Source organism: Erpetoichthys calabaricus, chromosome 3 (assembly GCF_900747795.2).
Source record: "Erpetoichthys calabaricus chromosome 3, fErpCal1.3, whole genome shotgun sequence".
Lineage (NCBI taxonomy): Eukaryota > Metazoa > Chordata > Cladistia > Polypteriformes > Polypteridae > Erpetoichthys > Erpetoichthys calabaricus.
In genome coordinates, this window is record NC_041396.2 from 142258827 (window position 1) to 142280488 (window position 21662).

Genomic DNA, 21662 nt, shown 5'->3' on the forward strand with positions numbered 1-21662 from the left:
TGCTACCAAACATTCATTATATTCTGGTGTTTTATTCTATGTATCAACAGTGTTTTGCATTGCTGTCCAAATACATCCATTATATATTTTATACTTTCCACTTCCTTTCACATTATCACTGAACCTGCAATTTGTAATTTATATAATATAGCATTTTAATTTTATTAATCTTACTTATTTAATCAACCAATAAGTTGTACTCACTGTAAACTGTGGATTGCTTTATTAATTTATCAAATCCTTACTCAGTTTTGCATAAAATTAGCATGGTGTTGCATCCTTGGCATCCATTAGTAATATATCTGTCTGCTAAAAATATATAATGTGGCCTCTCAAAGGAAGCCCCTACACAGCTGTTAAGCAGTACTAGCCCATTCTCATAAATCAAGATCCCTCTATAAGCTAGCTACTGTCCTCTGAATATTTCTTAAATGCATGCAATTGATTTTTTAGCAACTAAACTGAGCCAAAGAGAATTCAATCAGATACTGCATGACTTCTTTTAAGAGCCTGCTGAGTTAAAGACACACTATCACGTTTAAATTCAAGCTTGAATGATTTATTATTCATTTAATTCATCACTCTGCTTCAAATTCAAATGATTAATCTACCAGGAGCTTTATTTGCCAAGATTTTTCAAATTCATACCAGCAAAGAAACAATTTCTCAAATTTAATTTTGTGTGTCACTCTTCCAACAAGTACCCATTAACATGTAAAAGCACATACAATCCAGACATTCAGTCAATTGCTGATTTTTTTTTTCATGGGACCTTTGCACGCAACATGAGATTTTAGAGCACTGGTGGGTTACAGAAAGTGTCAGGGCTGCACTGTCGGCCAGCAATATGATATTAAACCTTGACCTTGTAATATTAATTCTTCAGCTACAAAGCCTCATTGCTTTAAATTAAGTTTAGAAAAGATCTTGCATCACTTATTAATTAATGTAATTTATTAGTTACCATTTTTTCCTTGTTACTCAATGCAATATATTTGCCATCATTTGGTACACAAATATTCTACTTTAAAATACTGGGCTATTCAAAATGAAGGAGAAGATTTCAAAAATTTATTTCAAACAAACTGTATAAGACAGAAAAACATTCCACACATCACTGGATAGAGGAAAGTTCAAAGTTTAAAAACCCGCATAAAAGTACCAGTGAATGTCATTGAGCACTGTTTCTCGTTTATAGCAAAATGGCGATGACACCACAAGAGAAATCATATTGCGTGCTGCAATTTGCGAAGTGTGAGTCCACTGTTCAAGTGCAATGTGAACTCCACCAATAGTTCAACAAACAGCCGCCTCGTCATAAGCAAATTTACGAGTGACATAAAAAATTTCCCCAACTTCAAGAAGACTCGAATGACTTCATTTTTATGCAAGATGGTGTCCCGCCTCATTTCCACTTGGAGGTCCGGTGTTTCCTGAATGACACCATTACAGGATGATGGATTGGAAGAGGTGGACAACAAGATCTTGCTCATCGTCTATGGCCTCCCAGGTCTCCAGACCTTACCCCCTACGATTTTTATCTATGGGGGTACATTAAAGAAAGACATCTGCAACATCAAATTGAGGAAGCTGTGAATTCAGTAACTAGGGACCAGTTGACTTGTGTATGGCAAGAAATTGTCTACCATTTTGATGTTTGTCGCACTACACATGGTGCACATGTTGAGTGCATTCAACCTCAAGGACCATAGGACCAAACTTTGAAATTTCCTCTATCCAGTGATGTGCGGAATGTGTTTCTGTCTTATACAGTTTGTTGGAAATAAATTTTTGAAATCTGCTCTTTCATTTTGAATACCCCTGTACTGTATATACACAGTGTTGATATTTCTTTATATAAGCAACAGTATGCTACCATTTCTCCAATATTAAAAAAATTGCATTCAAACTTTGAAGTACTTCTTAGTTTTCCAGTTTCCTAAGGACCACAAAAGACAAAGTAAGTACACAGATTTATTTTTTCTTCTGTCAAAGGGTGTTACATTTTCTTTCAAATATACCTGTGTAGTGCACAACACATGTCTGTCCTTTCTTTGGAAATGTCCTCCCTGTTAAGAAAGAAAAAAGGATCATAAGCTTAAGAAGAAGGTATATTCAACAAGATTTCTATAACTTAAATGTCTCCACAAGGAAATAAAAAATAAAAAGGCATGTTACAGTAAAACAGAAGTAATCACTGCTGCACTGGTTCTCTCCTGAAATATGGCGTCTTAGGTGCAACATTATCATCTCTGTTTTGTCTGGAGACTATAGTTTTCTCCCACAATCCAAATTCAGGTTGTCTAATTGATTGGGAATTAGCCCACAGTGAAAGAATTTATATGTGTCTGAGTGAGCCCTGTCATCAACTGATGTCCTGCCTAAATTAAGTTTCTACCTTGTGCCCACTCCTACCAGGACCGACTCCAGGTCTGTGCATCCTGACAAAAGGAAATCAGTTATAGAAAAAGGAGGGATAGAGTTTCCTTTTAGGAAGTGTAAAAAACATAGACAGGACAGTAATTAGATCTTGTGGATTTTATTACAATATATATTCCATCACAGGCTTGCAGACCTTCCATCCATTAAGCTAATGGTGTTTGACATCATAATAAAGTTTTAGGACTGAAATTATGTCTACTTGGTTCATATTAACCAATAAGAAATGAACATTTCACTTGTGTACCATTTTCTTCACAGAAACTGGTCAAATAGTAACATCATACAGTATTTTCTAAAAAGAACTATGTGACAAACAAGCATGTCTAAGAATTTCAGCCTAATTACCATTTTACTATACATTTTCTTAATAAACTAAGTCTGTTTGCACTTACTTTAAGAAAACTTTCACATGCTAATTTGCTGCTTTTCTTGGAGATTTTATGTGATGTATTAATAAACATTAAGCTTAAGTTTTATCATTTCAGCAAACACTATTTGATATGAATGTGTCCCGCTGACAATTCTGTTCTTGCCTTATTCAAGGGCATGCAACAGTGTGCAGGTTGAATGAGGGTGCAATTTGACAGAGTGGTACCCAGCCCATGTTTGCCTCCTGCCCTGCGCCCAGTGTTTTCAGGATACAGCCCACCGATTCTGGACCCAATCGAATTGATGGAAGAATACATGGTTGGATAAACAAATATATAACAGAAATAGAAATATATAACAGAAACCCTGAAATTAATCTTGTTGCAGTTTTGAAAAACTTGTATCTCATGCTCCCTTAAGTTTTATTTCATTTTGTTTTTGGAATAACTAGGGGGCTCTACCCACTGCTCGCTTCACTCGCCAACCACCGGGGACAGGCGCTGGGCAGCCAATATCTAACGGCTCAGCCACTCAAAGGGCATCGGGTCGCTCCTCCATTAGAGAAAGAGATTGTATTTAAAGAGGTGGTATATAGAAGAGTATGCGGTGCACGGGAGGAAGACGGTTTGGTCCTTAGTTATTATAGATAGAAACTCTTGAGTATTTCACTACTCTGTCTATTTTAAATTCCAATGAATAATAAAACGTAGTAAAAAGTAAAAGAGTAGAAATAAAAAACTAAAATTTAATAAAAAATAAATAAAAAATTAAATACCTTGTCAAAAACAGCATTATGAATTACTTTGTCCTCTAACTTACATTCTATAAATGCTGCTTTTTTGCACCTCTGTTCGCATATTGTTTGAGATATTTTTCTGTTTCTCGTTTACAGTATTGGACAATTCTCTTTGTTCTTGATTTATATTATATGCAGCTCTTTTTTTGATCATTTTCTTTTTTTCAGCGTTCATTATCAACTCTTGTCGCTGTTTTTCTATCGCAATCTAAAATTCAACATTCTTGAATAATTTGCTTTTCTGCCTTACCATTATAACCAACTGTTTTCAAGGGCGAGTTAGCAGCATTGAGAGCGTTGCGGTGTGGTACGGAGAGAGAATGTGCGCAGTATGAGTAATGATTAGGCGAGTGTCCATTTCTCTGAAAAGCCATTTGATTTATCTCATGGTGGCTTATTTTGTGTCTCTCTAATATTGAATTTTCTTAGGTCAAACAATAATTTTTGAAATAGTCTGAGGACTCATTGATGCTATCTGCCAGCGTCTATCATTCTTTTTTATATATATTTCAAGCATTACAGAATTACTTTTATATGATACAGTAGAGTCTCGCTTATCCAACCTTCGCTTATCCAACCTTCTGTATTATCTGATGTCCCACTGCAAAAAAAACGCATCAATCGGCAACAAGAATTGCTAGTTGCGTGTGTGAGCGTAGTCTATTTTTTGTTGCTAAATTCATTTTTTCAGTTAAATTTTTCTGTTGTTTTGTTGTAAAACATGATTACAGTGGATTATGTGGCTGGCCCTCTCTGGCGTGCGTGTCTCTCACGCGCGTGTGTTTGTGTGTGTGCGCGTGTGCGTGCGTGTGTGTGTGTCTCTCTCGCGCGTGTGTGTGTGTGTGCGTGTCTCTCTCACGCACGTGTGTGTGTGCGCGTCTCTCTCTCATGCGTGCATGCGTGTCTCTCACGCGTGTGTGCGTGTGTCTCTCTCGCGCGTGTGTGCGTGTCTCTCTTTCTCTCGCGCGTGTGCGTGCGTGTGTCTCTCTTTCTCTTGCGCGCGTGTGTGTGTGTGCGTGTGTCTCTCTCTTGCGCGTGCATGTGTCTGTCTGTGTCTCTCTCTCGCGCTCTCTATCGCTGCACAGGGAATGCACAGGGAGAGACTGAAGACGTGCGGAAATCATCAGCGCGCACAAACCAAAAGGGAAACTGGCTTGTTCCTATACCAAGTGTGTGGTCGTGCACAGAGGCAAAATTTTGGCGAACTTTTTGGTCATAACCCGATTTGTACGTGTTCAGAGATGTTCGGAAACTGAGGTTCCACTGTATTAGGCTCATAATGCATAAAATTATAACATAGTTTGACGTTTAATAGGCTTTTTCTTAACACCTCCCATTATCTGATATTTTCGCTTATCCGACATTCTGCCGGCCCGTTTATGTCTGATAAGCGAGACTCTACTGTATTCCCTTACTGTTATGCAGCATAATGTTTTTTTTTTATGTACCACCTTTAATGTAATTTCCTAATTGGCCAGTTACTAGTTCTCCATTAGTACTGTAATTTATGGAAAAAGCACATTTTTGGTAGTTTTACACATTTTTTTAATGTTTTCTTCTGTTTTCTTGTGAAGGGTAGGTGATCTGATGGCGGTTTTCTCTTGTCTTGTGTCCCACAGCTTCCAGCATAGTCTCCAGCTCCCCAGAACTCCATAGTAAAATGCAGGATGGATAGATAGTAGCAATTTTCTGTATTTGTTATATATTATCACTCATTTGGTGTAAATCACATTTTTCATATTTACTAGTTGAACCAGTGGTTTCAGTCACCTACTAAATAAATATTTAGTAATGTCTGGAATGGTGTACATTATTAAAATGTACCTGTTATGTACTACATTTTACAAAAGTGCACATCTGAAATTGAAGCCAGTCCAGCTAGCTGGCCACTAAAGCATAAAGTCTGTTCATAGCAAACAATATCTATGGTGGTTTGAGGTAAAATCAAGATATTACTTGCAAAAGCTTGTTGTACGTCCTCTTCAATGACAAACCTCAAGACAACAACCAAAATTTAAAGGCTACATGGTGTGAATACTGCACTGAGGTTTAATACAGTTTTAGTACTGTGTAAATATGGTCATGTGTACTTCTGTTTAACTTAGCGGAATTATCTCATAACAAAAATATCAAGTTGCTTGGATGAATCAGCAAGCCACCATCAAGAGGGAAGAATTTAAAATCCAACTCAAGAATAATGGAAAATTATTTCAGGTAAAAAGCTGCTCGTACTAAATTGCAGTTCTGTTAAGCATTACAAAGGGAATAAAAGAATTAAATGCTTTTATGTCTCACCTGAATATTTGACATTGAAGACAGCAGTATACAGTGCGCAAAAAATAGATACCTGAGTGTATTGATTTATGAATTAAACACTGCTAGAATAAATCGGAGGCAGCTTAACATAAAGGTTTATTTCATCTAACCATCTATTTTTCATTTAATCATCACTTGATGTGAGTTATAGGAGCTAAACTGTGTACAGTAATATAAAGCAGAAACTCTCCCCAAAAGGCACAACCTCTTTTAGATTGGTGTTGACAAAAGAGAACAAGTCACACTGTCACTTTTAGAGCATTTTAACAGTGCCAGACAATTTTAATTATTTAGACTGTTGCATGAACTCAGAGTTTCTTAAAACCCACACAAGCCAATAGAGAATGTGTAAACTTCAATTACATGTCAAAGAAAAACTGATTTTGCCCAAGTTCTGTGAGGTAGTGACACCAATGGTCACACCACCTGACACCAATGGTCACACCACCACAACACAGAAAAATTAAACATTGCAATATGAATAAAAAACTATTTACACAGGCCAATTTCATGTACTCATAGACATCAGTAAATATAAATATAACTGACCTCTCTTCTGATCCCACACAGATCCCTAGCTACACCAGGCTTCACTTTCTTTTATGAATCATATCTCCTTGATTTCTGAACATTAACATACTGCACTGAGCTATAAACAATGACAACTGTGGTAAATGCTGTAGGTAATAAAATCAGTGGCAGGAAGATAAAAGTTGTATGAGTTTGAAAATTGACAGTAGCACAAATGAAGATGAAATAAAAAACATCTTAACATAAAAAGGATTATGTTTCCAAGTAATGGCAAAATACCTGTTTTTCTGATGTCGAAAGACCCAAAACAACCCATGACACCAGGAATGTCACTGAAGATGTATTCCAGGGCATCTAGAAGATGAATCTTTCACACTGCCCTGTGAGAATGAATAAGTGGATGTGCCTCATCAGTGTGCCCTGCCCACGACTGGTTCCTGGCCTACACTCAGTGTTACTAGGCTACAGATACCCCATACTGATTATGAAAATCTGATTCAGAAAAATTGATAGATGAATGGATTTTTTGCATTTTTTTCTTTAACTTCTACTTTTTAATTATGCTACCAACTCAAAAAAGCAATTTCTTTAGAACATAATCAACACACACACTCACAATCCCTTTCCTTAATCCCTACTATCAATTCTCATATTTTCTAGACTTCTCCAGAGTATAACACTTTCTGAGCTGTTTTTAATTCTGTGCACCTCTTCCTTTCTTTATCTGAATGCACTCCTCATAAAATGCACTATGGGCCTGCCTTAAACTACTAAACTTAAAAATCTGACCTTTAATATATATTTTCACTCTTCACTTCAATTTGCACACCTTTGCTGTCCACTTCCCATATTTATTGTAGCAATATCTGGCATTCATAATACTGTAGCAGGTTTATAATACACCAACTAACTTTTTAAAAAATCCGCTAACAAAATTTTCCATCAAAAGATTTAACTAAAAGCAAGAATTTCTGCATCCAATTCTACAATGCTGATGTGCTGTCTCCTGTATTTCAAACTGTTTGAGATAGTTCACCATCTTCTTCACTGATGTGTCTTAATTTGTCCCCTCAAATTGTTCCTTTAAATAAATCCAATCCCAGGACAATATTTTACAATACTTTTGTAAGCCAATCAATTCCATTGCACTTTTGATTTCCAAATATTATAGATCTCCCATTTAGCACTTTTTAGAATCGGAAACACAACTCCAATTACATATTTAATCCAACACACTATTTTAACAGGAGTAGGACTGCTAAATCGCTCTTAAGCCCATACAAGTCTACAGTGGATTTTTCATTAGAAATGCATCCCAATTTCCTTAGTTTTCACTGTTTTATATTTTTATTAGACTAAATTTCTTCATCACTCTTTTTCCTTTGTACCAACTGCAACATATTGATTCTCCAAATGGTTTCTCCCTGTTGACACAGAGAATATTGAGCAGGTGAAGCAGTTTTCATGCATATGTTTACTCATTTTAGAGAATTAAAAAAGTTTTAAGACATAATTAAGAACAGACGGGTAATAGCTAAAAATCTGGTGGCTATGGGTTATGCTTCGCACCTAACCCTGGTTGTAAACAGAGAATGTGTAACCTACTGTTACAAGTCAAAGTACCCTTGAATCCAAGTACGTGTTAACTGTCACACCAGCTAATACTAAATTTAAACAAGTGTGCAGACAATTTTGAGTTGTCAGATTATCTAATCATTGTCTTTATAACATGGGTGGAAAACATAGTAAAATATATGCAGACACACAGAGAACTTGTCAATTCCAGACAGACAATGAGCAGGGTAGAATTCTAACCCAGTAATCTGGAACTGTGAGATAGAACTACCATCTGCCCCACTCTGGTGCCGTTCTTTAAAAAACAGCTCACACTAATACAATCAAATAACAGGACAACATGTCTGCATGCCAATGTGGAATGTTTACTTGTATGACCTAACCAATAACTGTGTTTATTTTGTGCATCAATGTAACTCTTACAAAACACTTAAGCATTGTCACATTACTTCTTGTTAAAAAAATCCAATTATTAATTTAATCTCCAGTACTGTGATTAGCATGCTATATCACAGCAAACCTTTTGTATATAAAAACTGGGGTGAAATTCCTTGTATGATTCTGATAATCGTTGGGGTTTTTTGCTTGCTTGTTTTTTTATTAATAGAAGCAGTTTGCACTGATATACAAGTAATTGGAACATTTTCTAGGCTGCATACTAATAGGAGTATTAATGCAAGCATATTCAAACTATTAGCCCGAAAATGAATTTACAAAACCAGATTACATCACTGCCACATCAAATATGATTCCAGGGTAGAAGCAGAAGCTTTCCATCTCTTTAGCTTAAACTGAAGCACTGCTGTGGAGTCAGAGTCAGAGTTGGAAGCAATTACTGGGTTACTGGAGTTGACTAAATGTGAATTGTAATATAATGTGTTAAAATTTCCAATTTCACATATTATAATTCAAATAAATATTTTTTCTTCTAGCGATTTGACTAAAATATAACCTCTTTTTTAGTTTTGTAAGTTTTGTCTTTTCTTTAATGTTACTCAATGTTTGTTATTTCTTTATTAAATAACTAGAGGGCTCTGCCCCCTGCTCGAAGCCCCATGCGGATGCTACGCGTTAGCCACTTTGCGGATCTGCCACTTGCGTATGGGGAAGCGGATGTACAATTTAACCAGATTGTTATTTTAATGGGAATTGTTACATATGCATAATAGACCTAACTATTTTACACTACAGCAAGTAATTAACCATAGTAAAAATAGTAAAATGTAATACATTGAAAGAAAATTATATTAACACACAAATACTTTTTAAACTTACACTTTTACTAGTAAAACCAATATTTGGAATTAACTTTTCGTCAATATTGCTTTGAATTTTGAGTTTGTGTGTGGAGTTACAACGTGACAACGCAACGTATAACAAATATCGTTTCTTTCTCTCTAATAAATAAACCGACTTTTTTGAATGTTTGTCTCTGTGATTTGTTAATTGTCATAGCAAAAGCTATTCTAACGGGAAACTGTAAACATTTTAATATGAATGGCATATCAAGATCTCCTTTGGTTTCTAATATTATATCTGCGGAAGATGTGCTACATTACCTTTCTTGTTGCCTGTTAAAATTTTACATGTCAGAATTGTTCAACCAATTTTGAATACAACTAATCTTGTCCTATTGCATAGCTCATCACCTATACATAAATTACGCAATAACATTATGATACATCCCTATTTCAACAGTAATTCGGCCAGTGGAAGACTGGATAGTGCTAACGGTTGTAGATATTGTCAGTTGATGTTTTCATGTTCCGCACAATCACCACCAACTGTTTCAGCATAGTTTATTGATACGCATTTAACCAATTTGCCGTGTAACTGATTGACAATTTTCGTGTTAATTTGTTTCACTTCATCATTTCACGGTGCTAGGATTGCCCATGTACTCATTTCTTCTGTTGATAACCCTTCAGGATGAAATTCTTCAATAAGATTTGGACATAATAAATCTTCTATTATTGGGAACTTAAAGTGAGGAAAACGTAAAAATTTGTAAGAGCTGAACGCGAAGGAACCATGTCTGACAAAAGCATTCACACGAATGAGAGGTGAGAGGACCGTGAGCATGTGCCGTTAACCATAAACGGTTGAGAGGGGGGCGAGACTTGAAAAAAATCTCTTGACAATAGTCTCGTCTCGAGGAACTTGAAAAAATCTCTTGGAAATAGTCTTGTCTTGTCTTAAGATTTTCTTTTATTATAGAGAGATATAAAAAATGCACAACAGCATCAGCTTTTAAACCAAAACTTTAACTGGTTACGGTGCTAAAAATTAGCCTGATGATTCATGTTGGCAGTGATAAAATACTTTGTATACTATATGTGTTGTGTGCTTTTGAGTTAACATTGTAAATACACTACCATTCAAAAGTGTGGGGTCCCTCATAAATTTTCATGTTTTTAACAGAACTTGATACTTTTTTTATCCAGATACAATTAAATTGATTTAAAAATGAAGCCAAGGCACTAGTGTGTATAATGACCATTACTGCTTGCAATGACTCATTTTTCATTTATTTTTCACATATGGCTGCAAAGCCCCTTTTTCGGGAGCCATTCCTTTAGTGTCTTAACTCCCATACATTAACCTTAATTAGTCATGTGTTAATGCTAATTAGTTATTGGAGAAACCTTTATAATTACATTAGCACTACTGAAATCTGTTATTCTTTTTACTTGGGTTGCAAGGTATTGGCATTCCTAAAGTACAGTTTTGTGTTTAAAAATGGTCAAACATGTCAGCCTATAGATTTTTATTGTAGAATGAAGGTTAGACCATGTGACGGTTTGCCTAGAAACTGAAGATTTCATACAAAAGATGTCTATTATTCTCTTGATAGAAGTGGGAGAACTGGATCTAAGCAGTATAGAAAAAGAAGGGGAAGGCCAAGATGGACAACTGCATAAGAGGAGAAGGACATCAGAATCTGTAGTTTGAGAAACAAATGCCTTACTGGTACTCAGTTGACTTCTTCTTTAAATACATGCCAAATACCATTGCCATCAGGGAACACTGTCAAAATGGAAAAGAAAATTCTGGGATGTTTTCAAAGCCATCTGTGAAACTGGCAAATAAAAAGAAAAAATTAAAATCGGCAAAAAAAAAAACAAACATTGGACAGATGTCAGAGAAAAGTATATTATGCTCAGCATTCCACAATCATTTTTGTTCTGTTGCAGACAACACTGGCATTTGGTGTGTATTCTGTGTATGTTATCTCTCTTTTATAAAAGGAAATCCTGAGACGAGACTTTCTCTGAGATAATTTCAACTCTCGTGGGAGATAATTTCAGGTTCTGCGATTCGAGACTTTCTGCCAAAATTTTGACAAGTCCTGCCCTCCTCTCAAACATTTACAACCACGCCCACAGTCCAATCACTTCTCATTTGTGTGAATGCTATTGTCAGACACAGTTCCTGTGCTCTCAGCTCTTTATCAGAAATAAAAGACAAAGAGTAGAAGACAAAGTAGAACGTCGTAAAGAGGTTCAAAAACGTTGGCGTGATACACATGCAGAACAGGTTAGAGATTATGAAAGTACTAAAATTTGAAAGTCTCAAAAAACTGATAGTAAAGATCATATTAGCGCTAACAAACAGAAATTATTGCTCAGTGAAATAACGGAACAGCAAAAAGAGATGATATAAGGTGATATGACAGAAGTATGTAGATATTGTTCGGCTTTAAACTTTAAGTTGGAGACTTGTAGATCATCTAATTCGCGTTGCCATCAGGGAAAAGTAGTGTTTCTTCCCAATGAAGAGGCATATTCACGAGAATTAAAAGAACTGTTGTTTGTTGAAAGTGAAATCCACATACGCGAGCGGCAGAGACGCGAAGTGACTGGTATGTAGCGCAGGCCGGGAGGCTGGCAAGCGAAGCGGGCAGGGGGCAAGGCCCCCTAGTTTGTAATAAATTTAATTGTGTGACTCTTTAAAGGCATGAACATTTTTTAAATTAAATGCAGGACCTGTACTACACTATGTTAAAAATCAGCTGTAAAGTCCATACTGCCTGTGTTTGAGTCTATGTGTTGCTACAGGCTACTAAGGCTACATTCGGACTGCACTTAAAAGTTACTTATTACAATTTTTGGCTGATATCCAAGTTTTCTGTTATTCAAATCTGATATAACTGTGCATCATTGTCTATCCTGAATAGGCCTGGGTAAAAATGTTGATTTTCCAATTAATCATTATCTTTCATTTAAATGATTCAATACTGATTCTTAATGTCTCAAGATCAATCTCGTGAATCTCTATCCTGCTCAATTACTGCAGGTATATGTAGATTTTTGCTTATGTTCATTTTTGGCATCTGGTCCATCAGATGTCGCTAATGTGCCTTTTAAGGCTTTCTACAGAAAAAGCACTTTGCTACCCCGCATAAAATGGTGTGTCTTACTCAACTGAAATCAGCATCTGCACTTACAAGAGAGTGAACTTACTATGGATTCAAACTGTGTTTCGGTAAAGAACAACTGGACAACAGCAAAGCCATATGTAATCTGTGCAACTCACAAGTTAAGTATTATTGTAACACAACAAACTTGAGAAATCATTTATCCCAGTATCACCCATCTGTAAAGATATGAGACCTTACACCATTTTTGAAAACAAGGGCTTCAACAAATGATACAGGTTTTGGAACTGCTGTATGCTATACCAACCAGAAAGCAAATGAGTGAAGTTATTGTACTTAGGCTTTATGAATATCTTAAGCAAAACATCACCACATTTCTCAGATTAGCAGAGTAAATAACCCTAACTAATGGCTGGAAGTCTAGGTCAGCAGTTTCCTACGTTACAATTGCATGTCTCTACATTAAAAATGACTGGGTACCTGTGGCGGATGTGTTGCAGACAAGAGCACTGAATGCCAGTCAAAGTGGGAACAACTTTGCTGCCTGTATGCAGAGCTGCTGAGATGGCTGGCTGTTGTTCCAAAAACCTCTCTAGCATTTGCAATGCACTCTTCCATTGCAGGATCGCATCTATCACAAGTCTGTTTGTTGGCAAGTCCAATAAGTGTTGCTTCTCCTGAAGCAAGTGGCTAGCTGTACTGCTACAATGGAAAAAGTTTGCAACTCACCTCACCTGTTCAAGCAAGCAGTTAATTGTTAGAATTTTCAGAGCAGCTTGCAATACCAAAGTATGTGTATGCACAAAGCAGACGACATGAACTAGCTCTATAAGCTATGCCACATTGGATAATACTAGCAGCATTTTCAGTATGTTTGATTCATCCAACGCCACTATCAACAAGCATCAAGTTTAAAATGCCTCCTTTTTGTCTGAGGAGGAACTGTGAGAACATATTTTCAAAACTCATTAATGTGACTACCACATACAGTGGAACCTCTGTTCACGACCATAATTCGTTCCAAAACTTTGGTCGTAAACTGATTTGGTCGTGAACCGAAGCAATTTCCCCCATAGAATTGTATGTAAATACAATTAATCCGTTCCAGACCATGCGAACTGTATGTAAATATATATTTTTTTAAAGTTTTTAAGCACAAATATAGTTAATTAAACCATAGAAAACCATAGTAAACTAAATGTAAAAACATTGAATAACACTGAGAAAACCTTGAACAACAGAGAAAACTAACACTGCAATAGTTCGCACTATAGCACTACCAACCGCTGGCTAAAAACACTTTTTTTTTAATGAGTTTTAAGCACAGGGAAAAAAATGAAGATTTGAAAAAATCTGTAATTTAATAAACCACCAAGAAAAGTAACATCGCAACAATGCACGCTACGAACCAATCGCTGTAAACAGAAGTGAAAACAAAATCAAGCGCTGTAAACAGAAGTGAAAACAAAATCAAGCCCAGTGCATTCTTTAACTGCCTTCCTACCTTATGTACCCAGCTCTCTCTCTCGCGCTGCCTATGTGTGTGCATCTCTCTCTCGAGCTGCTTGTGTGTCTGCGTAACTCTCTCTCGCGCTGCCTGTGTGTCTGCATCTCTCTCTCTTGCGCTGCCTGTGTGTCTGCGTCTCTCTCTCGTGCTGCCTGTGTGTGTGCGTCTCTCTCTCTCGCGCTGCCTGTGTGTCTGCGTCTCTCTCTCTCGCGCTGCCTGTGTGTGTGTGTGTCTCTCTCTCGTGCTGCCTGTGTGTGTGCGTCTCTCTCTCACGCTGCCTCTGTGTGTGTGTGTGTCGCGCTCTCTCTCTCTCTCTCTTGCTTGCTGCACAGGAAATGCAGAGGGAGAGACTGAACATGTAGAAACCAAAAGGGAAACTGGCTTGTTTGTATACCGAGTGTGTGGTCGTGAACCAAGGTCATAAACCGATTTGTACGTGTACTGAGCTGTTCGTGAACCGAGGTTCAACTGTATGGGAAATTGAAGATATGTGTAACTTGTAGAATTAATGAAAGATATGAGTCTTCCAACTATTTCTTTAATTTTTGACTAATTCTATATGATTTTAAATGTCCAAAGGGGAATAAATTTGGTTAACAGTTTAGATAAAGGGTGTCTACATGGAGATTCATAACGCACAGATAGGTTACAGGATAACATATTTATTATTTAAGAAGCAATATTTTATTATTTTATAATAATACTAGGGGGTTCTGGCCCCTGCTCGCTTTGCTCATCAACCCTCGGGTCTGGTTAACCGGAAATACAATTTTAAGAGATTGCTATTTTCATGGGAATTGTTACATGATAAATCGTGCTGTGCTTTTGGATAAACATGAATATCAACTCTGTCTTTAATATCTCCATCTTTCGAAATTATTATCGCAGACAATTTGTTACATGTAGGTTTATTATAAATGCGACCATGATCTTTCAGATTCATATAGAAATCCAAGAAAATTTCTTTGTCTGTGTTTTGCATATAAATTTAGTGTAAAGTACAATACTTTTGGATGTACGGATTTGTATCCATTATTGGCCGTATAATTTCTAATACGTCCGATCATTCAACTCTTCCGATTCTATGTTGCATCGCTTCTCAATGATCATAAATATACACCTGACCGAATAGTGGTTTCTTCAGAATTAAACTTGTCACAACTTTAATTGTTGCGGGACCACAGATTCTCATAGCGTATGGTCCTTTATTCTGTAAATCTACGTTTTGAGCATTGAATGTTGCAAACGCAGAAAGATTATTTAGACTGTATTATTTTACCTGTAGTGTTTGTGGATTTCACTTTCACCAAACAACAAATCTTTTATTTCTCACGGATATGCCTCTTCATTGGGAAGCAACACTACTTTTCCCTAATGTCAACACGAATTAGATGATCTACAAGTCTCCAACTTAAACTTTAAAGCCTTACAATATCTACATACTTCTGACATATCACCTATGTCCATATAGTATATTCAATCTCTTTTTGCTGTTCGGTTATTTCACCGAGTAATAATTTCCATTTTTTAGTGCTAATGCGATCTTTACTAATTTCCATTTTTTAGTGCTAATGCGATCTTTACTATCTTTTTTTTGATACTTTTGAATTTTACTAATTTCGTAATCTTTAACTTGCTCTACATGTGCATCATGCCATCGTTTATTTTGAGCCTTTCGATTTCCACTGCTTTCATAATCTCTAACCTGCTCTGCATGTGTATCGTGCCAACATTTTTAAACGTCTTATACTGTGCATGTTGCAAAAACTGTACTGTGAAATTGTGGATTCAAAGGGATGACACACCCACCCACTTCTCCATATTCTCCCCAGTCTAAATGGCCACTTCACTGGGATGTGCTGACAATGAGGAAGAAGGAATACATCTGCTACCAGTCAGTGGTTGTACAAGCAAGACAAAACTCTTTATTTGAGTGCTCTAGTAAAGATGAATGAATGATAATAATTAATTATATTAGTGTTAATTGAAATTATGCTAAAAAAATAATATTGTTCTTGATGTTTGTTCTAAATGTCACAAAATGTTTTGGTTAGCTTCATGCATTCAATTTTCAGCTGAAGTTTGGTCCAGGCAGAGACAAGGGCTGCACCACAAAAGATGTTTTTTGGGAGGTTCCTACATAAAATCCTTTGTGCATGATACATTATTGAACAAGTACAGTAAATTAATAAGCAACATTGAGGAGCTGCAAATGCATAAGCCCAGAGTCAGTGACAGATTTACTCTTAGCAATTCAGCACATACTGTAAAATGCAGTCTTGAGTCAAGTATCCATCTGCAATGAATCCAATAAAAATACATTCCAAACTACTATGGAATGTATTCTTTTAACAGTTTTTATATCCTTTTTAGAGGCATAATGGTAGGCACACCTTTTATACAGATACTCCAAAATGATTAAATGAAGTGGAAACATTTAATTCTTCCACATGCAGAGGTAAACATATACTGTAGTATATTGTGTATGGCCAGAATATGTGGATAGCGCTTTGAGTACTGAGAAAAGCAATATATAAATGTAATGAATTATTATTATTATTATACACATATATAAATAATTTTCAATGCCATAAAGATTACTGCTTTTTTTCTATTATTAAATGTATGTTCATTTTCAAAAAATGCTTAACTTTTTGTTATGTGAAGTGGCACCAGAATCCAGTTTATGCTATTTCCATAAACTTGCAAATACATTGTAAACTGTATTGTACATTTGTTATTTATAGGCTACATGGGAAAACAGCTCAACTTTTAATGGATAGGACTAATCAAAAGGACCAATTTATTGGAATCCAAATGTTCACTTCTAGCAAAATATGGAGAGGACAGGGCAACATTTTTCAAAATGATTCTTTTGAACTAAGTATCAAACATTATATAAGCAAAGCAAGATCACTTCTATCTTTTTTGCAGGATTCAAATTCTTGCCACATACTGTATCAGAATATTTTACTGTATGCCAAAATTAAAGTCTCAAACCCATTAATTGACAGAACCAGTATAACCAGTTGTAATCAAACAGACCAAAACAGGGACAATGGCCGTCCATTATACTGCATATGCTAGCTATTTTAAAAAACAGATTACTTGTCTTATTAAAAAAAAAACTCCACATGAACCTGTGGTTTCTTATTTGGCTCATACATAAGTCACTACTTTTGGGGCTATAAGTAATCAATAAATACACATTATCAAGACAATTTTTTACTGTAACGTTTTTCCTGTCCTCTTACAAAATAGGTTCCAGTGGTAAACAACCACACACCTTGAGATTTACACCAAATAAAGCAACCATACTGTATCTAACTGAAATCTTGCCTGGTCTCGATTTTCCACACCTGTGAAATTGCTAAGTACAGCATTTATTTTACGGTATAACGAAGATGTGTCCCATTTAATTTGCTGTGGCAAGCTATATGTCATACAACAAAAAAAATATATACGTTGTTTTTTAAGCACTTACAGATAAAATTTAGATAATAATTACTAATATCTAGTTTTTAACATACTAATGAATAATGAGACTATAATTATAAAGGAGACGGGGAGTAAATCCCGTCGGAGAAGTACTTAGGTCCAAGTTATGCTCGTGAATAATTCCGATTACAACACGGTAGAGTCAACAACCTCTGGCGACTTTACCGGTTTAGACACATTGGGGGTGGCAGTACAAATCTTTGCTCAACAGCGTCTCGATTCTGAAAGGTCTAAAACATCATAAGTCTTGAACGAAGGAAGAGAGATAGAATGTATCTTACCATCTCCAGGTGAGATTGTTTCAATTTCAACAACCATTTTTACTGTAATTTAAAAAATAATCTATGGAACCCTGGTAGTTAAAGCACTGAGCAGCTCCGCACCGTTGCTTCTTACGAGTCCTATTCGATCTAGCTGTGATCCGTTGCTTTGCCAATAAAGGCATGATGATTAACTGTGACTGGCAGTTAGCTACATCCAATTAAAGATCACATTTTCCGAATAAGGCGCGGAAATTCCATTTTCAGAACCAGTAAGATAGTCGCATGGCTTTAAGGGGCGGGTTTTATTTTCAACTCCCGCGGTGTTGTAACAGAGAATCCTCATTCAGTCTGTAAAAGCGCAGTGCGGAGTGTTTTAGTATGTCGAAGATGTGATTATTACTTTTCAATTAATTCATTTATCAATTTTTTGAATCCGTCTTTTCCAGTACAAGTTGATAGAAAGGATACTGACGACACCATCATTAAAAAGTAATAAAATTGTGTGAATCAACCGTTTTCTGAACCTGCATTTTTCCAGTCACCATAAATAGATTTGTAGTATTTGCAGTTTTTTTTATTGTTTGGGGCTTTGACTATAAAAATAGTATGCGTTGAGCATCTATTGAATATTTGCCAAAAGGTTCTTTGGTGAAAAAACGATAATGGCTTATATGAATTCAAGCCTCATACCTGCAGTAGCAGAAGTGTTAAGGAAACGATAATTAAAATTAAAGTATTGCTTTTTGTCTGACGTGCTTAAGTGGTGGAACAAGACAATAGATGTCAAAAAGAATATTTAAAAAACAGAGGTACAAAGAGCTGAATTAAAGAGTGTTATGTTTTTTGTTTTTTTTTAAACAGAGGATATCTGTTTCCATCAATTTTTCCAAATTAAAAGAGACCACTTTCTGTTATAAACACTATACTACATAACCCAAAAAGTGTGGCATTTGATAGATGAGCAGTTTGGTCTGACTTCTCGTTCTGTGTTTGCTTCGATACTGCCAGTATATGCTCGTGTTGCCATTCACCCAATGGACAAAGTGCGTTAAGAAAATGTATGAATTGATGAGAGCTTTAGCCTCTGAAGGTCTGGTAGTGGGCTGGTTAATTTGCAGACAGCAATACTTATCCTTTCATCTGTTATCTGAAACCATTTTAACCTATGGGGATTTTGTCAGACTTTTATGAAAAAAAAATCCCTGATTATATAATACATGCCCCTTCAGTTTCCGCTTTTAAATCCAGGCTGAAGACTCACTACTTTAATCTACCAAACCCTGATTACAACTGATGATTTTCGGTGCATGTTACAGCTATGTTTCTTAGTCATTTGTTTCAAAATGTAAGTATTACAATAATTATGAACCATTAGTTAACCCCTTTCTATTCTGTTTCTCTTTTCAGTATCCTGATGTGCCACCCTTCTACATCTGACATGTTTTCATGTCCATCTGAAAGATGCCTGAGATCCTGGAAGCCTTGGTATCAAAGGATGATAGGATTCTGTTGTCATATTATCAAATCAGTTCAGGCTTATATTGTAGAATGCCCTATTAGGGGCGTATTAGGCCAGTTACTGTATCTGTCTTTGTCTTTGACTGATGGTGGACCCCCAGATGCTGCTTAATGGAGTTTTTCTTTTCTTCCATTTTCACCTATTCATATCTTGATGGTAATGTTAATGGACAATATTGCTGGGTTCAATTGATGTTAATCAGTTTGCAAGTACTTTGTTTTACTGTGTGTTTAAACATATCTGCATATTTGTGTGTATGCAGTACTAGCCATAGCAGTTTGTCCTGTCATCTGGGGAAAAAAGTCTGTAACAGTGGATGGGTGCACAGCGCTTACAGCTGTAAGTATAAAAGAAGGATGAGAAAATTGGCAAATAACTTGTACGCATACATGCTTCTATGCATACATGTAACTTGTGTGCTTAAATGCTTGTTATATAAATACTTGTATGCCTACATAACTCCTTATTGAATAAAATCATATATTTAAGCAGAAAATACTTCCTTATGTGCAATAATTTGAGTAAGCACTCTGTCTTCCTTGCTTTTCTATATGCTTGGCCATGTGTAAAAACTGGCGACGATAAGTGAATGCCATAAATACCTAAAGTTTGATGGAGAAAATGGCACGTGTGCTTACGTGCCATAATGCAGTACCAAAATGAATGCAGTCATGTGGTTATAAACATACTCATCGGCACCAGCCTTGAAATCAGTGTTCTATATACGAGTTGTCCTAATTTGAGTTTCTGATGTGTGTTTATAAATATAAATATAAATTTATTGTAGAAACTTTTAAGAAATAAGTACATGATCAGATTTAGGGTCATTCTTTGCACATTTGTAGAAATACGATACCTGCTCTGTTCAGACTCTATGTCTCAAACCTCTCTGGTGATGTTGGAGATGCAAGCAAACTCAGCCCAAGCAAGGGTATCTAATTAAGTGATGTGTTACTTTCCAAGTTCTGTGTTTTGGAAACAATATAGAAATTAGAAAACTAAGTTTGGTAACAATATATATATATATATATATATATATATATATATATATATATATATATATATATATATATATATTAAAATGTACCAAGCAGTTATATGGGAATAATGTATTTTTTCTTTTTAACAATATTTTCATCTTGATTTTCATTCTACTTTTCTAGGTGTTCTAATTGTTTAATTAATCCATTATTTACTAACTAGTGGGTCTGATGCTAAAGTACTTGCAGCCTTTGATTATTCAGTGTTGTTTGCTAGCGTGGTCTGCTCTGCTCATTTTTAATTGTCATTAATAAGATACAACGAAGGGGAAAAACTGCACAGAGAAAGGGCAAAATATAATGAAATCAACAAAAGAGAGTTAAGCATTTAAATCTATAGCAAAAGCAGAAATATTTCTAAATGTCTTATAAATTTAAAAATCATGCTGCTGTGATTTTCTGAATGTAGAAAAATAATCCCAGCTAATTAAATGAGATCAGTGCTCTCAGGTGTTGTCACTGATTAGGAATCTGGTTATATTTATATTTATATTTCTAGTTATATTTTTTTAGACATCTCTTCTTTTCCTCATGAGAGAGCTGAACTCAACCTTTAGGTGTTTGTTGTATATACATTTGTTATTTTTGTTGTTTGTGTAATTATCTTAATACATAATTCGCCTGCCTCGTCACTCACTCACTCACATCTGAAGCCGAATGCGCAGTCGCCTTCTGCGCAGCTGCCCGAAAAGCCTTACGAGACCGACATCCAACCCCAACATTGCGGCAGGCGGCGGATTTATGGCCGCAAAAATTGAAAGAGAAACGCGACTTCGATTAAAGCTCTAGAGGCCTGAAAGGCGATTTCGAGTACAGCTCGAGGCCTAATTACGCATTTTGATTCAATTACGTATTCATTCAATACACCTATATCAGGTTTGTGGTGCTTATACTTATTACTATTCCATATTGTACTGGAACATTCATCATTCAATATTATACTATAGGCCTGGAAAATTCTTCAACTAACAGTACAAGCCTGTACAGTAATGAGTAAAGTGGACTACAATCATTACAAAACAACTTCTTCGTTACTTATCATTTGTTCTTCATACACTGCTGACACAAACTCGTGCCCGTTTCATCTTACGTTGTCGAAACGGGCTCTTTGTCTAGTTTATAATGATTGTCATGATCAACAAGCACTATTAAGTACTGGAACATTACAAGTGTTTAGAATTTGACTTTTAGTCTATTAAATATAGACCTGCTGTCTTCATTTATACTTAGTCAATATAAATAGTATGACTTAACTAAGAATAACTGAAAAAAATGCTACAAAAACAGGAATAAAGGGGATTCATCAAAGTAAGAGCAAAACACCCTGGCATTTTTCTAGCCAAAGCGCAGTTGTTGAGTCATTGAGACACCAGGCTTTGCAACATGGCCAAATAGCTTTACTGTCTTCCATGGAGTTCAGATTGATCC

At 35.9% G+C, this 21662-nt stretch overlaps 1 protein-coding gene across 1 annotated transcript in view; it reads right to left on the reverse strand.

The window, feature by feature from the left end:
• Positions 1 to 17846, reverse strand: part of fkbp1b (FKBP prolyl isomerase 1B) — a 115173-nt gene extending 97327 nt beyond the window's left edge. The window contains exons 1-2 of the mRNA XM_028791954.2: positions 17694 to 17846; positions 2022 to 2069 (exon numbers count right to left, since the gene is read on the reverse strand). Of these exons, the coding sequence (XP_028647787.1) occupies positions 2022 to 2069; positions 17694 to 17730 (85 nt within the window). The 5' untranslated portion in view covers positions 17731 to 17846. The remainder of the gene's footprint in view (positions 1 to 2021; positions 2070 to 17693) is intronic.
• Between the last annotated feature and the right edge of the window lie 3816 nt (positions 17847 to 21662).